General features: G+C 36.2%; 1 protein-coding gene across 1 annotated transcript in view; it reads left to right on the top strand.

Moving 5' to 3' along the window:
- The first annotated feature begins 164 nt into the window (after positions 1–164).
- The window catches only part of LOC128987294 (uncharacterized), a 31468-nt gene continuing 10034 nt past the window's right edge, over positions 165–21598 (top strand). The window contains exon 1 of the mRNA XM_054408064.1: positions 165–491. Within this exon, the coding sequence (XP_054264039.1) occupies positions 431–491 (61 nt within the window). The 5' untranslated portion in view covers positions 165–430. The remainder of the gene's footprint in view (positions 492–21598) is intronic.

The raw sequence follows: 21598 nt of genomic DNA, 5'->3' as shown, positions 1-21598 counted from the left end.
CGCCCCTCCCTCCAAGCCGCCGCGCCATCGTCGAGGAGCGACTTGCCGCTGTCACCGATATTCCAGTCACTGTATTTTCGAGCCTCTTGTCACCGATATTTCAATGACAAGCAGGTATCGGTGACTCTGTCACCGATATCAAAATATCGAACATCCCTAGTCTTTCTCTTTCAGTCAGTGTGTGTATATCTCGGTTGACAGACGGTTGAAGCGGTCGCGGACCATTGATCTCTATTACTACCCGCGGACTCCTCAAACTTTTAATTCTGTATGGTTCTGTGCAGTGCAATCTCATGTTTTTTTATTTACGTTTATTTAATTGTTTGGTTCTCCCTCACTTTCTTGTCTTATAGTGTAAGACAAGACTTCTCAAAGTCAATAAACATTTCCTAGCAAACAAAGCATAGTAAACATTGACTGTGTGACTAAGATGAGGTGCATTATTTATGTATGGTGTTTGTGTACGATCATCTGTCATGGAACATCGATAGGTAAAAATACTTATTCTTACTATTTTATATTAATTTCATAGTGTAATTTATTGGTACAGTATTGGTACTCACGAGATCATTAATTTCCCCATACTCCCATTATAGTATATAATGGGCCAAGTCAACAAGATAAAATAAGCTAGGCTATTTACGGCGATTTTTGATGATAAAATACGTAAATATATTTTTATTGTTATCAAATTTTAGTAGAATACATGTTGATGAACCTTCGTTCCAAGTTACATGTAGACCTATATAACTTAATTCTAAGTAATTTTTTTTGCGATCGACCCGGGTCAACAAAATGAAATTAGCTATTTACGGCGTTCTTTGTTAATAAAATAGATAAATATTTTTAACCGTTACCAAATTGTACATACATGTAGAATACATGTTGATAGACCTTCGTTCCAAGTTTATATCTAGACTAGCTGTTGTACCCGTGCTTTGCAACGGGAAGATAACACGAAATAGAAACATTTTGATCTTTACATCTGTTGATAAAATAGTTACACATACGCCTTTTAGAAACAAAATTTAACCTTTATGGCCTTTATAGGAAATTTAAGACTTTTTGATCTGGTAAGCTAGCAACATAATTAATAGTGCTGCTAGTGCTGGCACATTTTGTAACCTTTTAATGCTATTCACAGAATCAAATTGTTTAGTTGAAACAGCTGATAAGATTCTTTAATTTCCATTTAAATATGAGTAGGCCTACTCATTAGATTAACAGGGGAAACTCCAGATCCACTGGGGTGGAGCCCTTTTGACGGATCTGCACCAAACTTCACACAAACCATCCTTGAAAAATGCTAACAAAAAAGGGAGTCCCACGAACGAGTTCGCGAACCAGCATGATCGGCCGATGGGAACAGGATTTGTAATGACGGGTTACCAATTTTATCATAAAAACATAAAATGTTGCAATTTCTTTCTAAACTATTTATTAGAGCTTAAAAACTTGGAATTAAGTAAATTGAAGCGTCGTTGTATACTTCCAAAAAACTTTTACAAATTCCCATTTTGTTCTTAGGAGAATAGGTAAATTGAGTTGTACTATTGCCTCTTTATGGATATATTTTATCAAATTTCGGTAATTCACTTATCTCACACTAAGTTTTTTTTTAAATTTTACGAAAACACAAAATTACCTTCCTTGTAGCAGCAAACCTAAAGAATAAGAATAATATATTCAATTGACCAAGTGTTTATAGATAAACATAAACCTACACAGTTAGCATTATCAAGTTAAGGCTACATTAAAAATAGGATAACCTAATAATAACTCATTAAATACCTACTAGGCATACTCAGTAAATACTTGTCAGTAGCGTAGGCCTAGTTGGCTTTAAGTGGGTTTTCCAACATAAACAAATTTTTGCAAACAAATAACTAAAAGTAATACACAAAACTACAAACAACTGAAATAAAAAGTAAACGTGGTGCTGGTGCAGACGACAGACGACAGGTGCCGGTTGTATGTGAACAGTCACATTGGGTCGCTACACTCACTGCTCCAGCCGGCTCATTTGCCCGACACCGGGAGATCCATGCAGTGGTCCGAAAGGCAGTGCTCCGAAAGGCACTGGTTCGAAAATCATTTTCGGACTACTGCCTTTCTGAGTACTGCCTTTCGGAGCAGTGCCTGACCATGCTAAATCTGTCGGACCAGTGCCTCATCTTTGTATTATTTTCGAACCACTGCCTCTCGGACCACTGTCTTTCGGAGCAGTGCCTGAGCGTGCAGATTGTTTCGAACCAGTGCCTTAGCAATGCATTCTTTTCTGACCACTGCCTTTCGGAGTAACGCCTGGGCTCCAACATTGGTTGAGGGAGGAGCAAGAACCGAAGGCGGAGACCCGTTGTAGGGGAAGGAGGGGTGTGTCAGTGGTGGGCGGAGTCAGAATGCCACGGTCATTGACGAGACCTTCTCTGGAGGAATAACCCAGCACCACCACGCCATCCCGAGCGCTTCCGAACCATAACGAATATAGCCGAGGTCCGAATATAACGCCTTGTGTCGTCTGCCTGGAACACAGAGCAAAGAATCTGGAATCGGGACAGCGGAATTGAAATCGGAACGAAACATCGGAGCGATTTCTTCCAATCCAGAGCCTCCTTTGAACACTGATAGAACTAGATTAGTCGTTTAATGATGTTATGTAATTAATTATAAACTATTTGCAGACCAATTATTAAAAGTTAAAGAATCCTATGTAAGCCAAACTAATCCTTTAATCTTCTTCAGTATATATTTATCCTTTTAAAAAATCTCCTGGTAGGCCTAGTGTTTTCTGGAAAAATAAATAGTGAATTTCAATCTACCTATATTTAGGCAACAGTTTTACAGTAATTTTGAAAAAAAAACGTTATAGTTAAATGCAGAAAGCTATGTGGAAATAAATGATATTTTACATGTTCAGACACAATAATAACAAGTAAGTCGATTTTTCGTAAACATACCCCTTATTTTAATTAGGTACTGTTAGTTTTCCTATCCATATAGTATTATCTAAATTTAATTATGCCAGTTGTATAGCTCATTCCGTCTGATGTTAACATTGCTATTATTTTTTTTAGCATCTTCTTAATTGAAATCAATGTGGCCTATCCAAAAACACCAACTTACCTAAGATTAGCAATATCCTATTATTAGAATGCTACGGTAATAACTTATTCTCTTTTGGGAAACTTGCTAAAATTATATCCAAGTGTTGGTATTGATTACTATTTATTAGATCTCGTTCGTTTGTTTTTTAAGATAACAATACATTATAGTTTAATGCTCCTGCTTGAAAAGAAAACTTACAGTTACGTTACCTATAGGAAGGAACTTAGCATTTCATTTATTCCCGTAGGAATTAGATTATACAACACAGTATGAATAATATTGATGATGAATAAGTCTTTTTATTTCGGTTGGTCGCCTACGTTTAATTCCTTTAAAGACTAATAAGTAATAACTGGAAACATAAGATAGCAAATGAGAGACACTATAGCATAATACCTAACCAAATGCCAAAATAAATATTTAAGTTAATTAAGTTTAATTCATTATAGGCTACTTTGAATCCTCAAATGAAACTTAATTGGATGCTAGTTTCAATGAGTAAAGCGATTGCTACTGCTACAAGAAAATGAAGTAAACACATCTAAATACATTTTAACATGTAGGTAGGCCTATTCAATCAAAATTCAACTCCCTTAACATATGTAAAACATAAATAGTTGTTAGGACAAAAAAAAGTCCTCAGACAATAACAAAATTCGAATGTTAAAGTAAACGCGTAAAGTAAATTAATAAAGTGAATTATAATTAGAAAACTGAGAAGATAGAACAAAATTTGACACTCTCTCTCTTCTAATAGTAAGGGGCTGACGTCAAGATGCTACCCCGGCAACACGCCACCATCTAGAAAGTCGAAGTGTTGGGTTGACTTGTCCGGCCATTTAAGTGTCATAGCAACAGTATAGTAATTAATTATAATATATAGTACATTGTCGTTCTGTCCGCCAGTAATTTTAATACGGGAATATGTTTGATATCTTCTCAAACCCCTTTGTACTGCCGTCGATTATGGACGCTAACTGACAACAAGTGCATGTAATACACCATATATAAAAAGGGAACGTGATCCACATGATATTATTTCTTTGTACAGAACAGTTACTAAGTTGTTTTTTTTTTTACTACTACCCTCTGTAGTGTTTCCAACTTAGGTTGGGCGTTTGTGTATTGTTAGTTGTAATGTGTTTTTTTTTCACCTGAAGACGGGATCAGATTCCAGATCCCGAAACGTTGTGTATTGTTTTTTACATTCGTGATGGAAAATGTCCGCAATAAACCTTTGAACAACATTAACTCACCATCACCAACAATGAACTTCAAACAAAGAAAATGGATTTTATTTACGTAGTAATGCCACGACCCTCTTGGAAGTGTTGGGTGGACTTGTAGGTAAGCATTTAAGTGTCATACCGACAGTATTGTCATTAATCATAATCTATTGTACATTTTCGTACTGTCCACCAGTATTTTTAATACGGGATACGCGGTAATGGGAACACCATTACCGGAAAGATACGGAATCCATCCATCGGCCTCGGTGGTGTATTGGATAGCATGTCGGGCTGTAAAATCTGCAGGTACCGGGTTCGAATACCGCTGGCAGCACCAACTTTTTTATCAAAAGTAGTTTTCATATCAGCAAGTTTGGTTGGTTTGGTTAAGTTATGACGGTTTAATTTCATAATTAAAAAATTGTAAGATTAATTTTATAATTTTTCTTAATTTTATAATTAACTAATAGTAAAGTAAAAATTACGTGCTGTGTTCTCTACTACAACACTGTTCACGGAGGAATTTTGAACTAAACTATGACGCCATCGTTGCCTCACTTATACTTCCCGTAAGTCAGACCCCTACATTTAACACTTGACTTATGATCCTGCACAGATGTAGCATAGCATTGACTTTGGAATGGATTAAAATGCTTGCCCACTCAATATTGCAAGCAGATAATTGCATTTGCATTTACGATACCCAACCGGGGACAGTTCTCTTAATCATTTCTTTTAATAATTATCTACAGCCGAATCAAAAGCATAAATCTACTAAGGGACATGCAGGTGAAATGTGTGCCGGTGCGGCACCGTAGCGAACGCAATTGGCATTCAAATATTTCAATCTGATGAATAATAAAAGAGCAGCGGTGATTGTACTACGTTACCCCGAGATTGGACGTAGTTCCCTGAAACACCCAAAGGTAGCAGCACTGCCTGGATCAGTAGTAAGTGGCTTGAAGAGAGCCACTTACTACTATGCTACTTTGCCACTTAACCAGAGAGCACAGTGTGCTCTCTGCACTTAACTAATAAGTTGGTTCTATGACATGCAATAGCATTAAAAAGTTATAAGGTTTACCAACAGGGTGCAGCACTATAATCTTTTGGGAGTATCGATCGAGCATCCCCGGGCGGGGACATTACGCATTCCTGCGGATATCCTGGGATATCCCAGGTTGACCATAGGACTACTATGGGATATCTTGCATATCCTGTCACAATATCCGTGGGATGTCCTGAGGAGAAAGTGTGCTGTATGGGTGTGACATCAGTCTCTTTCTTGGGGGAACACCGTTACCGCAACGATATGGAGCTTGGCTATGAGCTTCGGTGGCGTAGTGGGTACCGTACCTGGCTGATGATATTATAGTTGCCGGTTCGAATCACACTATAGTCTATAAACTTTTTATCGAAGATTTAGCTTAGAATCTTAACTGTACATCTTTTGTTGGAATTTAAGGTATTTATAATTTTATTTTATGAACAGAATGATTTTTCTATTAGTAAACCTTCATTAGATTTTTCCTTTATCAGCAAGTTTGGTTAGGTTATAAGACAGTTTAATTTATAATAATTTATAATGATTTTATTTTAGAACAGAACTGTTTTTTTCGATTAGTAAACCTTCTACCGATTTTATGTTGTGGGATTTTTATTCGGAGATTAAACATGTTGTTATGTGTTAACATATTATTTTTGTGGTGGTTCTACAGGGCAAACCCTTAGAACTAAAGATACAGACGTCAATAAAAAGATCAAGAAAACAAAATTCAGGAAACTTTCAGAAACATCCAGTTGTGTCACCTTTTTCTGTTTAGATTGTAATAATAAATCATAGGTCGTGTATTCAGCAAAATTAACATAAAATGCATTAGTATGCTACTAATTGCAAATATATTATATACTTGCAGAGTACCCGTCCTTCGTACGGGGTCGGCATATTAATATAAAATGCTTATTGCATTTATACTCAAGCTTTTCGTTCACGGTTTTTTGTTGCTACTTGGTAAAAATTTGCTGTTTTCATAAAAAAATTAAAAATAATAATAGTGCTGCACCCTGTTGGTAAATCTTATACATTTTAATGCTTTTGCATATCATAGAACCAACTTTTTTAGTTGAAACAGCTGAATAAAATCTGTAATTCCCTTTAAATATGAATACTCATAAGGTTAACATGGGGAACTACAGAGCCAATATGGGGCGGAGCCCGAAAGGATTTTTGAGATAAGAATATGCCTATATGTTAATCGGGAATGTGAGCTATTATCATGCCATATTTCAGCCCAATCAATCCAGTGGTTAATGCTTGATTGAACTTCAAACAAACAAACAAACAAATAAACAAACAAACACACAAACTTTCACATTTTTATAATATTAGTAAGATTTTTTACAACAATATAAACTTAAGAGATATATAATCACTTACTATAGCAAATTTATGATTGGATATTTATGCATGGGCATTTCATGATATTTATTTGGCAACATATCTTAAGTTCTATAGAGGTTGCATAACAAATTTGCATTACTCTGCAAATTAATTTGCATTAGAATAATTCCTTCACTAAAAACATTTGCGATTGAAAATATATCCTGGGGAGTATCCCCGATGTCAACTGCCCCTGGTCCTGGTCCTGGTGGTAGCGTAGAATGATTGAGTGAAGTGAGAATGAGAAGTGACTAACCGACACTGTCGTCACCGCGCCAAAAAGTAGGGGCATGTCAAGAGGTAGGGGGGACGGGAGGCTGCTCCCACTCCACACCTGTATAGCTCCGCCCATTCGCTGCGAGGGGGAACCACGTTTCGAAGCAGTGCCTGACCACGCACATTCTTTCGGACCAGTGCCTGACCCTTGCATTCTTTTCTGACTAGTGACTTTCGGTGTTATAACTTTCGGAGCAGTGCCTGGATGCACATATTGTTTCGGACCAGTGCCTGGATGCACAAAATGTTTCTGACTAGTGACTTTCGGAGTTGTGACTTTCGAACCAGTGCCTTTCGAACTTATGCCGTTCGAAGCAGTGCCTGACCATGTAATTTCTTTCGGACCAGTGCCTTTCGGAGCACTGACTTTCGGACCACTGCCGCGCTCCCGACACCGGCAGCCGACCTTCGCCGAGGGGGCACTACCGATGGGGGCACCGTCGATGTATAAGGGGACACCCGGCATCCCTCGACTAGCACCTGGCAGCCGGGCAAGTGATTAACCGACCACGACACATGCCGTGCATATGTGAATGGTCCCATACACTTCTTCACCCCATTGCCGGTTAAACGATACCTGGCACCCGACAGCCGGGTGGATGTGAAACAGGCCTTTAAACCGACCATAACACATGCCGTCCATATATGAACGGTCCCTTTCTTCTTCGCCCAATTTCCGGTTAAACAACACCCGATAGCCGGGTATGTGTGAAACAGGCTTACAGTACCTGTTTTATGTGACCTTGACCATCTCGTTGACATCAGACGCCAATGATTGATTGTCACTTGAGCCCTCATTCAATTCAGTCCATTGTAATTTGCAGCAAACACACTTCCTTCTTGGTCATTGGCTTTTGAACATCCATTGTAGAGCACTTCAAGTGTCACAAAATAATGTTTGAGTGAAAATTCAAATTAGGGTCAACAGAAAAGCTCTAGACGACAAATTAACTATGTTATCGTTGCTTTATTTTGGAGCACTCAAACATTAACTTGACTTGAAATGTATATGATATCAAGGAGTGAGGAAGATGTGACAGGTTAAAATACATCATTGACGTACTTTTGGGTAGCTCATTGTCCTCCTAGTACCGGTACTGTACTGTGTTGCTGAGCTCAATATCAATCTGACTTGAAATGTATATGATATCAAGGAGTAAGGAAGATGTGACTGGTGGACATACATTGACGTACTTTGGGTAGATCATTGTCCTCCTAGTGCCGGTGCTGGTGCTGTCCTGTCTTGCTGAGCTCAATATCAATCTGACTTGAAATGTATATGATATCAAGGAGTAAGGAAGATGTGACTGGTGGACAATCATCATTGACGTACTTTTGGGTAGCTCATTGACCTCCTAGTACCAATACTGTGTTACTGTATACTGTGTACTGTGTTGCTGAGCTCAATATCAATCTGACTTGAAATGTATATGATATCAAGGAGTGAGGAAGATGTGACAGGTGAACATACATCATTGACGTACTTTTGGGTAGCTCATTGTCCTCCTAGTGCCGGTGCTGTACTGTGTTGCTGAGCTCAATATCAATCTGACTTGAAATGTATATGATATCAAGGAGTGAGGAAGATGTGACAGGTTAAAATACATCATTGACGTACTTTTGGGTAGCTCATTGTCCTCCTAGTACCGGTACTGTACTGTGTTGCTGAGCTCAATATCAATCTGACTTGAAATGTATATGATATCAAGGAGTAAGGAAGATGTGACTGGTGGACATACATTGACGTACTTTGGGTAGATCATTGTCCTCCTAGTGCCGGTGCTGGTGCTGTCCTGTCTTGCTGAGCTCAATATCAATCTGACTTGAAATGTATATGATATCAAGGAGTGAGGAAGATGTGACAGGTGAACATACATCATTGACGTACTTTTGGTTAGCTCATTGTCCTCCTAGTGCCGGTGCTGTACTGTGTTGCTGAGCTCAATATCAATCTGACTTGAAATGTATATGATATCAAGGAGTGAGGAAGATGTGACAGGTTAAAATACATCATTGACGTACTTTTGGGTAGCTCATTGTCCTCCTAGTATCGGTACTTTACTGTGTTGCTGAGCTCAATATCAGTCTGACTTGAAATGTATATGATATCAAGGAGTGAGGAAGATGTGACAGGTGAACATACATCATTGACGTACTTTTGGGTAGCTCATTGACCTCCTAGTACCGGTGCTGTACTGTGTTGCTGAGCTCAATATCAGTCTGACTTGAAATGTATATGATATCAAGGAGTGAGGAAGATGTGACAGGTGAACATACATCATTGACGTACTTTTGGGTAGCTCATTGACCTCCTACCGGACTGTAGTACCGGTACTGTACTGTGTTGCTGAGCTCAATATCAATCTGGCTTGAAATGTATATGTATCAAGGAGTAATGAGGATGTGTCTGGTGGACATACATTGACGTATTTTGGGTAGCTCGTGGTCTTACTAGTACATAGTTATGATGAATAGCTTTCATCTACTGTGACACTACTGTAAATTGTAAGTGTTTAGTAATTCGCGAGGAAGTCACAAAAATATATTTGTGACTGACTATCTTTGAAAAATGTGTTTTATGCTTTTATTTATGCCACTTACAATATTTTGTTTGTGACAAATTATTTTTCCCATTTCCAAGCTAGATTTTTCTGTCTCTATTTTGTTGTAAACTGGACCTTATAGAAGCACAATACCGTGATCTGTAGCACGTAGCCGCTATCGCATTCTCATTCTGTGCACGTCACTATATAGTCGGACGTCGTGAAAGTAACGGCAGCAGTGGGTGTCAAGGTGGGTAGGAAATACCGACAGTTTCTAACCCACAACACATCCCACCCCTGGAATTGGGTCCGACTATATCTAACCTATACATGCTACTGCACATCCAGATGTTGCGCTTTTTCGTCTATTGGCTCACATGGGGATTCTTATGAAGAAATCTACATAAACTTAATCATTCTCATCATGCTTAATTATTCAATCGGCAATGATCTTGAACTAAAGATAATACCCTAGGTAAAACCTTAAATATCTTCTACCATAGTTACTCCGCTTATTAGTAAAAAGCGGGAACCGGACCGGACGAAAAGTGACGTAAATATTGTACCTAGGCTACGTGTAGTAGTCAATACTAAATATTTTTCTAACAAGGTTGACCTACCATTAGAATTATCATGCGGAAGCAATTTAGAGGTTGGGATGTTTTGTGTTTGAATAATGCTGCATGCATATTGATGATTAACCAGAGCTCCTCTTTATATTTATGAGGTTGAGATTGAAACTCTAGAGTCATTCACATTTTACGCATGACATGACCTGTTATGAGAAACAATTTTATACGTCAGGTATGGGCGTATATTTCGTCAGATATCATATACATTTTAATATTTGTTACGAGTTTATCTTAAGGGCACTCTGACCTGAAATTTTAAATTTTTAAATTTATTTTTTTATTGATGATTATTATTCTAAATTAAATCCTCTTTCTAACGATATAATACATAAGGTATGGAAACAAACATTTCCATCTGTAAAAAAATTAAAATGATTCACTTCACATTACTTGGAGGAACGAGTTCCTTTTTACATGTACTACGCTTAGTTGCCTGGCATTTCGGCCGTCCCCCGAAAATTGTTAATTTTTAACTTATATTACACTTTACTCAAAAACTATTACACATATCTCAACCAAATTTTTACCACATGTTTATAGTAACAATATCTAGTTCCTTACACAAGACTTTAAAATTACCTCTAAAAATAACAATAATAAAAAATATTCAAATAAATATTTTTAAAACAATTTTTATATATTAAAAAAAAATAAAAATTCTCGGCAAATCCTTGTTATTTTTTAAAACCCTTGCATAAGGAACAAAAACAAGGACAAATTTACACTAGAAACAAAAATTAGATCTCTAGTCCTTATTAAACTTTATTAATGTGTATTATAGCTACCATTGAGTTTAAATGGGAATCGGAGTGCCCTTAAGTGTTGCCAACCAATTTCCAAGCGTACACGGATTACTTGCATAATAAAATCACGCTGTTTTGTGTTGTTTGGTTGGAATATTGGTGTGCGACAAAGTAAAAACTGTATGACAAAGTAAAAAGTGTGCACCAAAGTGTAAATGCAGCAATTAGCAGCTTTCTGTACTATAATCAGTGCAAGGAAGCCCACTTTGTCGGGTGACTGTAGGAAAAAAATAACTCGCCTTTGGCTCGCCCCCAGGCCACCTTTTTTGGTTGGGCGATTGTTGGAAATATCCTCGGAGGAAATTTGTTACTGAGTAAAATAATACAATACTGTAATAAGAAGTTAGTATTAGACTAAGAACTGATTTTACTTTTTTATCTACCGATTGAGATCACATATACTGTACAAATTTCCGTGGTTTTATGCAAAGAATGCATTAAATTCACTGTAAGTTTGAAACAATTAAAGTTATATACGAAATGTTTGGTTTTAGTTTGTAACTTTTTGGTCAAGTGTATGCTATCGTGTCCTCTTGCAAAATTAATTTATGTCGCAGTTTATTGAATAATATCAACCAAATAACCTATAAAGTATTTTAAAAATATATTTTACTGTTTATTTTGAGTGGTTCCGGTCCACTTGGCCCTTATGGTTGCAAAGTTGGTTTTGTCATCGTGTACATATCTGTGCTCCAGATTGACGAAGCAGGATCTCGAAAGCCAAAGGTCATCGACGAGGACGAAGACGCGGCCATTTTGTGACCATTACTATAGTTTGTAGTACGTCTCTGGTCTCTCTCTCTTTATCAATATGTAAATAAAACACAAAACAACACACAGAGAATAATATAAACTGTGACCATTACTATAGTTTGTAGCACGTCTCTCTCTTTATCAATATGTAAATAAAACACAAAATAACACACAGAGAATAATATAAATAACCTTAGGTTATCACCTCATGTATAAATATAAATTCTTAACGATATAGTGCTTAAATTCAATAAAAAAAAAAACACTCGAAAAAGTGCATTCTTGGAAGCTTGTTGTGTAAGTGGATGTTTATCTACAACTTTGAAGCTACTATGCTCTTATTTAACCTGTCCCGTTGACTTATCTGATAAGCGTGATAGTGCTAACTCAGTACAGAACGAACGACCTTAAGGCCGTATTTCCCTAACGGCGGACAAGGCGGTTGCCGGGGGCCTCGGCCTAGGAGGGGGACCTCACTTGGGGCATCAATTTTTTTTTTCTTGATAAATTTATTTCACCAATAATCTGTTTTGCCGCGATCACGGGAGACGTTTTGACCGCAAATAATATGCACTATCTAGCCGATAACCGAGAAGTTGTGCAATTCATCCGCGATCGCGGAACATGTCTAGAATTTTATCGCGACCGTGGGAGTTGAAGATCGTGTCCCCGCAAAATTCGGAAGATACGATTTTCGTCATAATCGAAGGTGATGTCTCCGCGCTTGCGCAAGATGTTTACGCACTACTACTATTTTCGTGGCCATATGAGTCGTTCAGATTTTACCGCGATCGGACGCGGTTACCGCGATTGTTGAAAAATCTCCCCCGGAAATTGTTGAAAAATTATACTTGCAAAGTCGACATTTTAAGCAATCTGACTAATAAAAAGTGTAATCTCTTGTAATCTGAAAAGAAGAGTTTAAGTGCAAAACTTCCTTTTTTCAGTGATAACACTTTTTCTGCTCTTACATGGCCTATCTTAATGTTTTGTTTTATAATGTCGACGCACATTGTATTCCTTCAACAATGATTGTTTCAGAAAATAAAAAAGTTCCTCGATTACTGCATTTTTGACGTTTTTAGTGGTGTTAAAAAAACTACCATCAATCTTAATTATTTGCCTAAATAAACTATAAAAATACCCCCGCCGCAGCAAACCTGCAGACTAAGCGAATTTCCATCTGCCTGATTGGATTTCACTAAAATGTTGAATCGTGTATGAGTAGTAGAGTATTGCGCAATATCCTGCCAGTCTGCCTGTACATCTGCTCTTGTACAGACTTTGTTATGAGGCTCAATCAATCATAATAACTTACCAAACCATTCTGCGTCTTATCTGGGAAAGTTTTTAAAAATTCACTTGGTTCACTTATTCGAAGCTCATTCAGCAGTCTTTCATAGGTAGTCACCCATTTTCAACCACTCCTCGACTCCTTCATCCATGTCCTCTTCTTCAGCTTCATCAGCAATGCGACCACCGTAGCATCCAAATCACACACGATAACTAAACTTAAACATGTTACAGCCCTGAAACTGAACCAACATTGAAGACTTCAACTCGACTGTGGGTTGCACAAATTTATGGTCTTTTCAATCAGATTGTGCAATATATTGTATAATTAATATTGTTCTTGTATGATGCCCTTAATACGTGGTCTTTTTAAATATTTGTAGTTTTCACAAAAGTGTATCTATAAAATCTATATATAGGCAAGCATGTTTCTTTAAAAGCTTTTTTCTCAGCTCGTATGCATCGTTGAGAAAATCTACGCATACCGTTAGAAAGATATTTTCCTGTAAATTAGCAGAAGCTCTTTATAAATTAAAATAGACTCAAAAATAAGCACAAAAATTAATTTAAAACTATGAAAAAATTTACATGGGTCTAATGGGTTGCCATACTGGTGACGAAATAACAAAAAAAATCTAAACAGAAAATCAAAACAAATGGAAGAAATTTAGGCCTACATGTTTTATTTACCGTACAGCGTATGGTAAAATGGAGAAGTCTGTACAACTGTAGATTCTCGTAGGTTGCAGCATAGATTAATCTCTACTCTTATAATATCTATGGTTGCAGAAACTGTTATAATTGTTATTGTATAGTGTTGAAGAGTCAGTAGCATAGAATGACTCCAGCATGAAGGAGGTGTGGTTTTTAATTCTGCAGTATTTTATATTCGATTGGGATAGTGATAAAGAATAACTAATGCAGCTCAGCTATTAATAACCCTAGTTCTATATTTGAAAACAAAACGTTTTCAATTAACTAATGACCCTGCTAATAGACCTTTGATGGGTTTTGTATTGAAATTGCCCTTTAGTGATAACGGAAACAACCGTAGTCCTGTTCCTGTATCTCTGCAACGTTTGTCAACCGATGCAAAATCTGATGACTGATTTGCGAATAGCAGGAACCACGCTATCTGTCTAGTGTCAATCATCTCGAAAAAATGTGTTTATTACTCATGTTATTTCCAACCAAGTAGTCGTTACTCATGATTACTGTATGTTATTTTCGAACAATGATCATTGTTTGAGGTTTGCACACGTAACCACCACACCATCTTTCTCAGGTGCAGGTGTGAACCTCGTCATCATGCCTCCACCGGGGATCTTCACTGTGAATCTAGCTGCAGCGAATTATTGGTAGGCAGTAAGCTTACTGGGGAGTGCGGTGTTCTAGGAGGTTGTCCTCTCTGTCCTCTGAGAAAGACACTTTAATTATCAACTCTGAGCTGAAACGTCTCTCTACGTCAACTCTAGCTGCCGATTATTGAACCAATGTTGGTTGGCCTTGAGTTGGTCACGTAGAAAACACCTCACTGATTCGCCTCGCGTTGACGCGTTTTCGCTGTCCTACTTCTCGTTGGTCCAAGCAAATGGTTGGAATACTTAAAGTTAGGTACCCGTGTTTTATGCATATTCATGTATGCAATCAAGCAGAACTATTTTATTCTATTAGTCTTTTTCAAGCAGTTAACGATAGCGAATAATATCTCAGTGAGTTGCTTCGCAGCTTGACATCCTTTTAGTTTTAAACTTCTTGGTTTATTAAAAACCCCGTTCACAGGTTATCAAAACAAATATCCCATGAATTATGTACGTAAACGTTAATTCAAAATCAACACCTCATTATACCAATCACGATAATATTTTAGGTAAATTCCCTAACCTTTTTAGTACTTGATTTAATTTATGACTAAAGTGGTTAATGATTTGGCATACAGTATTTGACTAAATTAATAAGATAGCGGTTGACTATATTCTACGAAAAGTAGAACTTCTTAACCAACAGATCTTCAGACATAGTTGTTTTCTGCACTCATTAAACAAACAATAGTCAGTTTTGTTTGTAGTCTAGACGGCTAAGTATTTAATATTCATTATATGAATACTATATAGTTTGTGTATTCATTGCTTCAGTATAATCTTTGCTCAATAGTGACAACAACTGATGTTTCCCCTTTGTATTGTATATTGCAATTTGCTAGTATACTGTGGATGGTTTGTTATAATCACATGTTACAAGTCATTTGTTTATTTTTTCCTAGTATTTTTGATCAACCAACGTAGTTACTTGGCATCCCATAAGGCCAATGTTTAATTGTCAAACTTTTAAATGAGCTATATAGCTATAAATACGAATGTTCCTGATGTACTAGTAGTACATCAGGAAGTACTACTAGTAGCACTACAGTAGTAGTAGTGGCTGTCGCTGCCGTTAATCACGTTTGTAGACCAGAAATAGATTATTTACAACGAAGGAAATCGTTGAAGCCGTTTTCGATTTATATGTACAAGCAAGCTAGCATACATGCATACAAGCAAACATTGCTCATATAGGAATACAGTATCGGATTTATTTTTCAAATTGTCTAACCGTGTAAGAAAATAAGGTAAATCTATTATCTTGTTTAGCTCAACTTGTACTATAATAGTATTGGTGAAAAGTGTTTAAGTTCTTGACAACGGCCTCAACGCTATGGATGTGGTTGGAAGGTCAAGGTTGCTATGGTTGAGGTTTCACAGCTGATTGTCGTCGTCTGCAGCTGTAGCGGTCCGACGTCGAACAGCTGCGTGAGGTTATTGCCGCCTCCTACACTTCAACAATAATGTAGGAGTAAATGGTTACGTAACATTAGCAATCTCAGGAATAAAAGACAAATAGCTCAATTCAATGCAAAACAAGCAAAAATAAACGCGTTCCTAACTTTTGCCTAACCGTAATTATTACGACTTAAATCGAACGACACCAGATGAGTCATAATACATTTATGATAACCCAACCTAACACAACCGCTGCAGCGTCTTCAAGAGTGGCCTCCGTATTAATACGAAAGTACCGGACGGGATAAAACTAGTATAACGAATCAAAACGCTTGAACTATCAACTCTTTCGCCATATTAGGATGAATCATGACATCAACTGTTCAATTCCAAAATTTAATTGTTTGAATCCTGAAATATAGGAAAGTTTTGTCACGTTTTGTTGAAGTTAATGACATTGTTTATGAAACCAAAATACTGAGAATTGTAAAGTTGTTGTTGCATAAGGACTACGTTCCAACATTGCGAAGCGTGAAAGTTTTGCTGATGTCCGACAAAAAAATATTGCATCAGCTGATCCTCAGATTACAGAGCTGTCTTGTCATCCAGTCTAGGTCACCAGTATACTGTAGCTGTAGCAGATTCAGGCCAACTTTAGAAACTTGACCTTGATATCGTGCAAAGTGGGTTCTACGAGCTCATAATTTCGACTAGGCTCTAAAACTGAACTGTATCAAAACTACAAGGTTTACTGTTTTAATTTAGAGATATTTTTGTGAGTTTAAGTTAATGTATATGGTGCAGTTTTTTGTTTGTCAAACTCAAAAATTTTCACTTTCTCCCCCTATACCATGAATATATAGAGAAAGTATTGTTTTCGCAAAAAAATCGAGTTTGAGTGGATATATCCGTTTTGGGCCCCCCTGAATCAAAAATGTGGTTTTTGAAGAGATAGTGCTACAGACCACACCTGTAGTCTGATTTTGATGAAATTTGGTACCTATGTTGTCACTAATCCATAGTATTTCCAGGCGATTTTTTAATAAAAAAAAAATTGATTTTTAATGGTAATTTCCCCATAAAATAAAGGAAAATAGGATTTTAGAAAACCCCCAGTTTTATTATTGTAGTATGTTATGGTCCTTTAAACTTTGAACAAAATTGTACAAATCCCATTTCTGTAAACATTATGGTTTAAAAGTAGTTGGAAATTATGTTATTTCCCCTTAAAACCCCACAGAAAAACAAAAAGTCAGATTTTAGGGAAATAGCCGGTTTTGATTCAAATTAATGTGTTCTGGTCCTTATATAGTAATTCCAAACAAAATAGTGCAACCCCCCCCCATTGCTGTAACAATACGGTTAAAAAGTTATAAAATTGCAATTTTTGCTATTTTCCCTGTAAAATATCATGGTTACTCCCACCGCTTGGATAAAGGTTGTTGACAAGCTAATGGGAGAAAGTATTTCAGATTGGTAATACCATTTATTTTACAAGTAAGTGTTTGTTTTAGTGTCTTCTGTACATTTTGCTAAAGGTTCGCATTTTGTAGTGTGACCACGCGTGACATCCTTGTTAGCAGATTTCCTTATTGTGAGGATTAATGCCAATGGCAATATTTCGGACGATTTGGTAAATGGATAAATTATAAATATTTTTGGCGTACAAAAGGCAAGTTAAAATTGGTTCAAGCTCCTTGATATCAAGAATACACTAATGTTCTCATATTTTCCAGTTGTTTACATCGGAGGGAACGTGTACTTTCCATATGCGATGCAGCGACCTTTGCCATAAAGAGAACACTACTATGATTCCAAATGTACACTAAGCGTGATTTACAGGTTGTGATCCAGTTAAATGGGAACAATTTTAAATATAGTAACCCTTTTTGTCCAAAGAAATGTCTCGATAAAACTATTCAATTTGATTTCAGTTTATTTCCGCTTTTATGGATCACATTACGGTATTTTAAAAATTCTAATTTTATACCTAATACAGGCATTTTAGTTATCCCAGTCTCTGGCTAGCGAGAAGAAAAACAATCGGAACTGGAACTGTACCAACGTTAAATTTATCGTGGCTCTCAACTCGATGTCCTACAGCTGTTTCCTCTTCGAATGCTACCAACGTAGAAAGAGGCAGGAGTGAAATTCCCGCCTTCCCGCGGCCGCAACAGCTGATCAAGTACGTTTTTCGGCCTCTCCTTGCTTGGTTTGTTGTCTTATGCTCTTGCTCACGTATACTAATCACAACTGTGGCTAGTCCTTGCCGCTCAAGAACTGTGTAGATGGCCGCTCAAAGCTACAGCTGATTGCGGCCATACATTTTAAGAGCGGCTTTAAGATTTTTCCTACAACCATAATTTTAACTCATCATAACACACAGATTAAATTTTATAGCTGTATATAAAAATGTCATTTATGTTAATTTTTCATTTAAAAATAATTATTGTTGCTGACAGTGATTAGCAGTTATTTTTAATAACCCACGATTCTATTATTGTCTATGTCCTAACGTTACTTGTTGTATTTTATAATATTTACTTATTGTTCATTATATTAATTGAACAGGTTGTAAAGTGAACAAAAAATAAATAAATACAAATAAAAGTTAACGTTTTTTTAGGTTATGTTATTTGCTTACCAATTGTACTTGCGCTACCATCTAACGGATTCGCGGCTGTGGTTGGTGTAGAAACGACAACTGTGAAATCAGCTGATTAGCGAACAAAGCCTAGATCAGCAATGAGCTATTTTGCGTACTGTTTACAGGTATAATGGTTATGTGATCGTTTCCCATGCAGTCGTAGGAATAATATGTTGCAGTGTGTTGGGAAAGACCGTGATGTCAATTACCTAATTGAACTTCCCGTTATCGATGTCGGTGTAATACTGTACATTTGTACATATGTAAACTAGCTTTCAGTTCCAGCGAGGCACGATAATATTTAAATAATGAACATTATATTGTTACTACTTGCAGCATATAAAACATTTTAAATCTCGTCAAACAAAGCCTCGACGTAGGGTAACATTTCAGATTATTGTATTGCACGATTCTTATACCTTCCGCAAAGATTCGTGGCGGCTGAGGGATTAGGACGGTCGGGTGGTTTTTTTTAATAACAACTAGTTCACCATCTTAAAGTAGTTACCATAGATAAAGTAGACACCTAGGATAACTCATAACTCATTTATTGAACCAAAATAACAAATACAAAATTTGCATTGGTCATGTCAATTAATAGCTTAGAACTAAAATTAAAATTAACAATAGACAATGGTGCTTCAATAAAACTATACCAATTATACTTCTTTCAACAAAAAACTAACTAACTAAACCCATCAGCGACACAATCTCGAACACTGTAGTAACCCTTGGCCAAGAGTATTTTTTTGATTTGCTGTTTAAAGCTGTTCAAGTCCGGTAGTATAAAATAATAAATAATTGTAAAATGGGGTAGAATAAGGCTAAGCTGTCAGGTTTGCCCCATTTTACAACTAAAAATCGTAATATTTCAGCTATTTCTTATTCGATTTTTTTGAACTTGGTATCATTTGATAAGGAATTAAAAATGCTAAATAAAAGTGTACTTGACATTTTTCCATAACATCAGCCATTTCTTTGTTATTTAAGTTTAAACAATTTTAATGGCTGCCATTTTGAAATTTTAGGTACAATCAAGATGATTTTTTTTTCTAACATAAGTCTCCTTTACCTTAACATGCATACCGAGTTTCATAAAGATCGGTTGAAAAATTCAAAGATAAAAATGTTTATGTAAAAAATACAAAATGGCGTATATCTGGTTAACGAAGCAATTTTGGAAAACATGTTAGTCTAGATTTTCTCTTTATTTTGACCCAAGGAATCAGAAATGACTACGTAAATTATGTCCCCACCTTTTTTGAACACCCTGTATAGTTTCTACTCACGGCCACCTCTAACTCCAGTATTGTTTTGTTTTTCAATTCTATACATTTATTTTCAATCTTTTTATAAATTTAGATAGACTTTTTTCAAAAATGGCCGTCGATAATGGCGACTAACTTTGGAATTTTAAAAGAGAAATTGACATTTTAAATGTATTTTATGATGTTTTTAGAATTAAGATGCAATTTTAAGACCAACTCATTCTTTGAATATCTTTTTAAACTTACTCGTTTAGGAAGCCGCTTTTTCCAGAATGTAACACGCTGTAGCTCAACTAAATGAGTAGCTTTAGAGAAAAAATTTAATGAATAACAGTTTTAAAATTATATCGACATTCTAAAAACACCATAAATTATAAGGGTCCCCTTAAGAATATTTTTTTAATGTTATAAAAAAATGTAAGTTCCCCATTTAATGTTTTCTCAAAATCTAATAGTTTCTGAGATACAAATGGTGGCACAGTTAAGTTGTTCACCCTGTATACTAGGTAGTGTTCGCAGTTGCATCAGCATACACATGATTGAGCGGAGTTATCTAGACGTTATTTTAGTTTGTAGTTGACCCTCACCATCAAGTTTTTTTACCGGCAATTTTAAATTGAGACAGTGTTTGTGTATGAATAATTGAGCGGAGCAAGCGAAGCTCTTATACTACACTCCTGCTTTTGTTTTCCTCATACTCCTCGTGAACGACTGAAGCAACCTGCATGAAATTTAGCAGTCATAGTAACCAACTATGGGAAGGTATAAATTTCAAATGGTACAAATCGGACTAAAGGGCTTTTTTCTACGTGAATTTACATTTTTAGAAATTTAACATGGGCATTATGGGTTTATTGGTCACTATGACATTATTTGCAAGGTAAAAATAAAAACGTAACAAAAGAGTCGTAACGTATGTTAGGTAGTCAATGAATCATCTAAACTAGCACATTTAAATTCAGAACAAAAGGGAAGAACTATCGGATTAATTTAGTTGAGTTACACAATGATTAATCAATTAAGGTTGCCGGAATCAGGTTAATTCACCAGTGACTTTAGATACTCCAAATAGGTATCTAAAGTCACTGTTCACAAGGATATAGATGGTTCAATTTTTGTGAACCAACTATATCCTTGACTTGGGATATACTTCAAGTATCCGCAGACATTCCAATTATGAATCAGATAGACATTCCAATGACATTTCATTTATGTGAACCAAATAGACAATTGATTTGGACATTGTAAGTAGATTTCTCATTTATGTGAACCAGATATCCCATTGACTTTAGATAATGCAAGTAGAATTAGAGATATCATTTACGATAAACTGACGAAGCATTGACTTTGGATACTGTAAGCTCATTTATGTGAACTAGATTTAGCATTGACTTAGGAAGCAAAACACTCTTAACAAATTTTTACAACAAATTGCTACAACCTGCCCTGTCTCATATTTAATGACAAAATAAAATAATTACCTTATCTAACCACAGTTGTTCATATGATGACTAGTTTTGTTTCTTGGAACTTTGTCAGGTCATTAGTATGCAACCACATCATCAATGTATCAATACATTGTGGTATGTCAATAGATTCTTTAAAAGAGTAATAGTCACAATAATTCAAACTTATGTCATTTTGGCAAAATAATTAAAATGGAATAAAAATGATAACCGGATTAAAACTGTACAGGCTGGCCAGCACTTTCTTATAACTGCCACTTACTAAAGAAAACTGACTAATAACTCATAATTTTTGAGACTGATATATATTTTTGTATCTAATAAATTAATTTAATAAATAAATCACACTAGGCCTATCATAGTGAAGACAGAGATACGATAGTT

This window comes from Macrosteles quadrilineatus, unplaced genomic scaffold (assembly GCF_028750875.1).
Source record: "Macrosteles quadrilineatus isolate MER2022 unplaced genomic scaffold, UCM_ALF_1.0 Scaffold_2__2_contigs__length_208266976, whole genome shotgun sequence".
Classification (NCBI taxonomy): Eukaryota; Metazoa; Arthropoda; class Insecta; order Hemiptera; family Cicadellidae; genus Macrosteles; species Macrosteles quadrilineatus.
The sequence above is the reverse complement of the archived record's forward strand: the minus strand, read 5'-3'. Positions and strand labels throughout refer to the sequence as shown.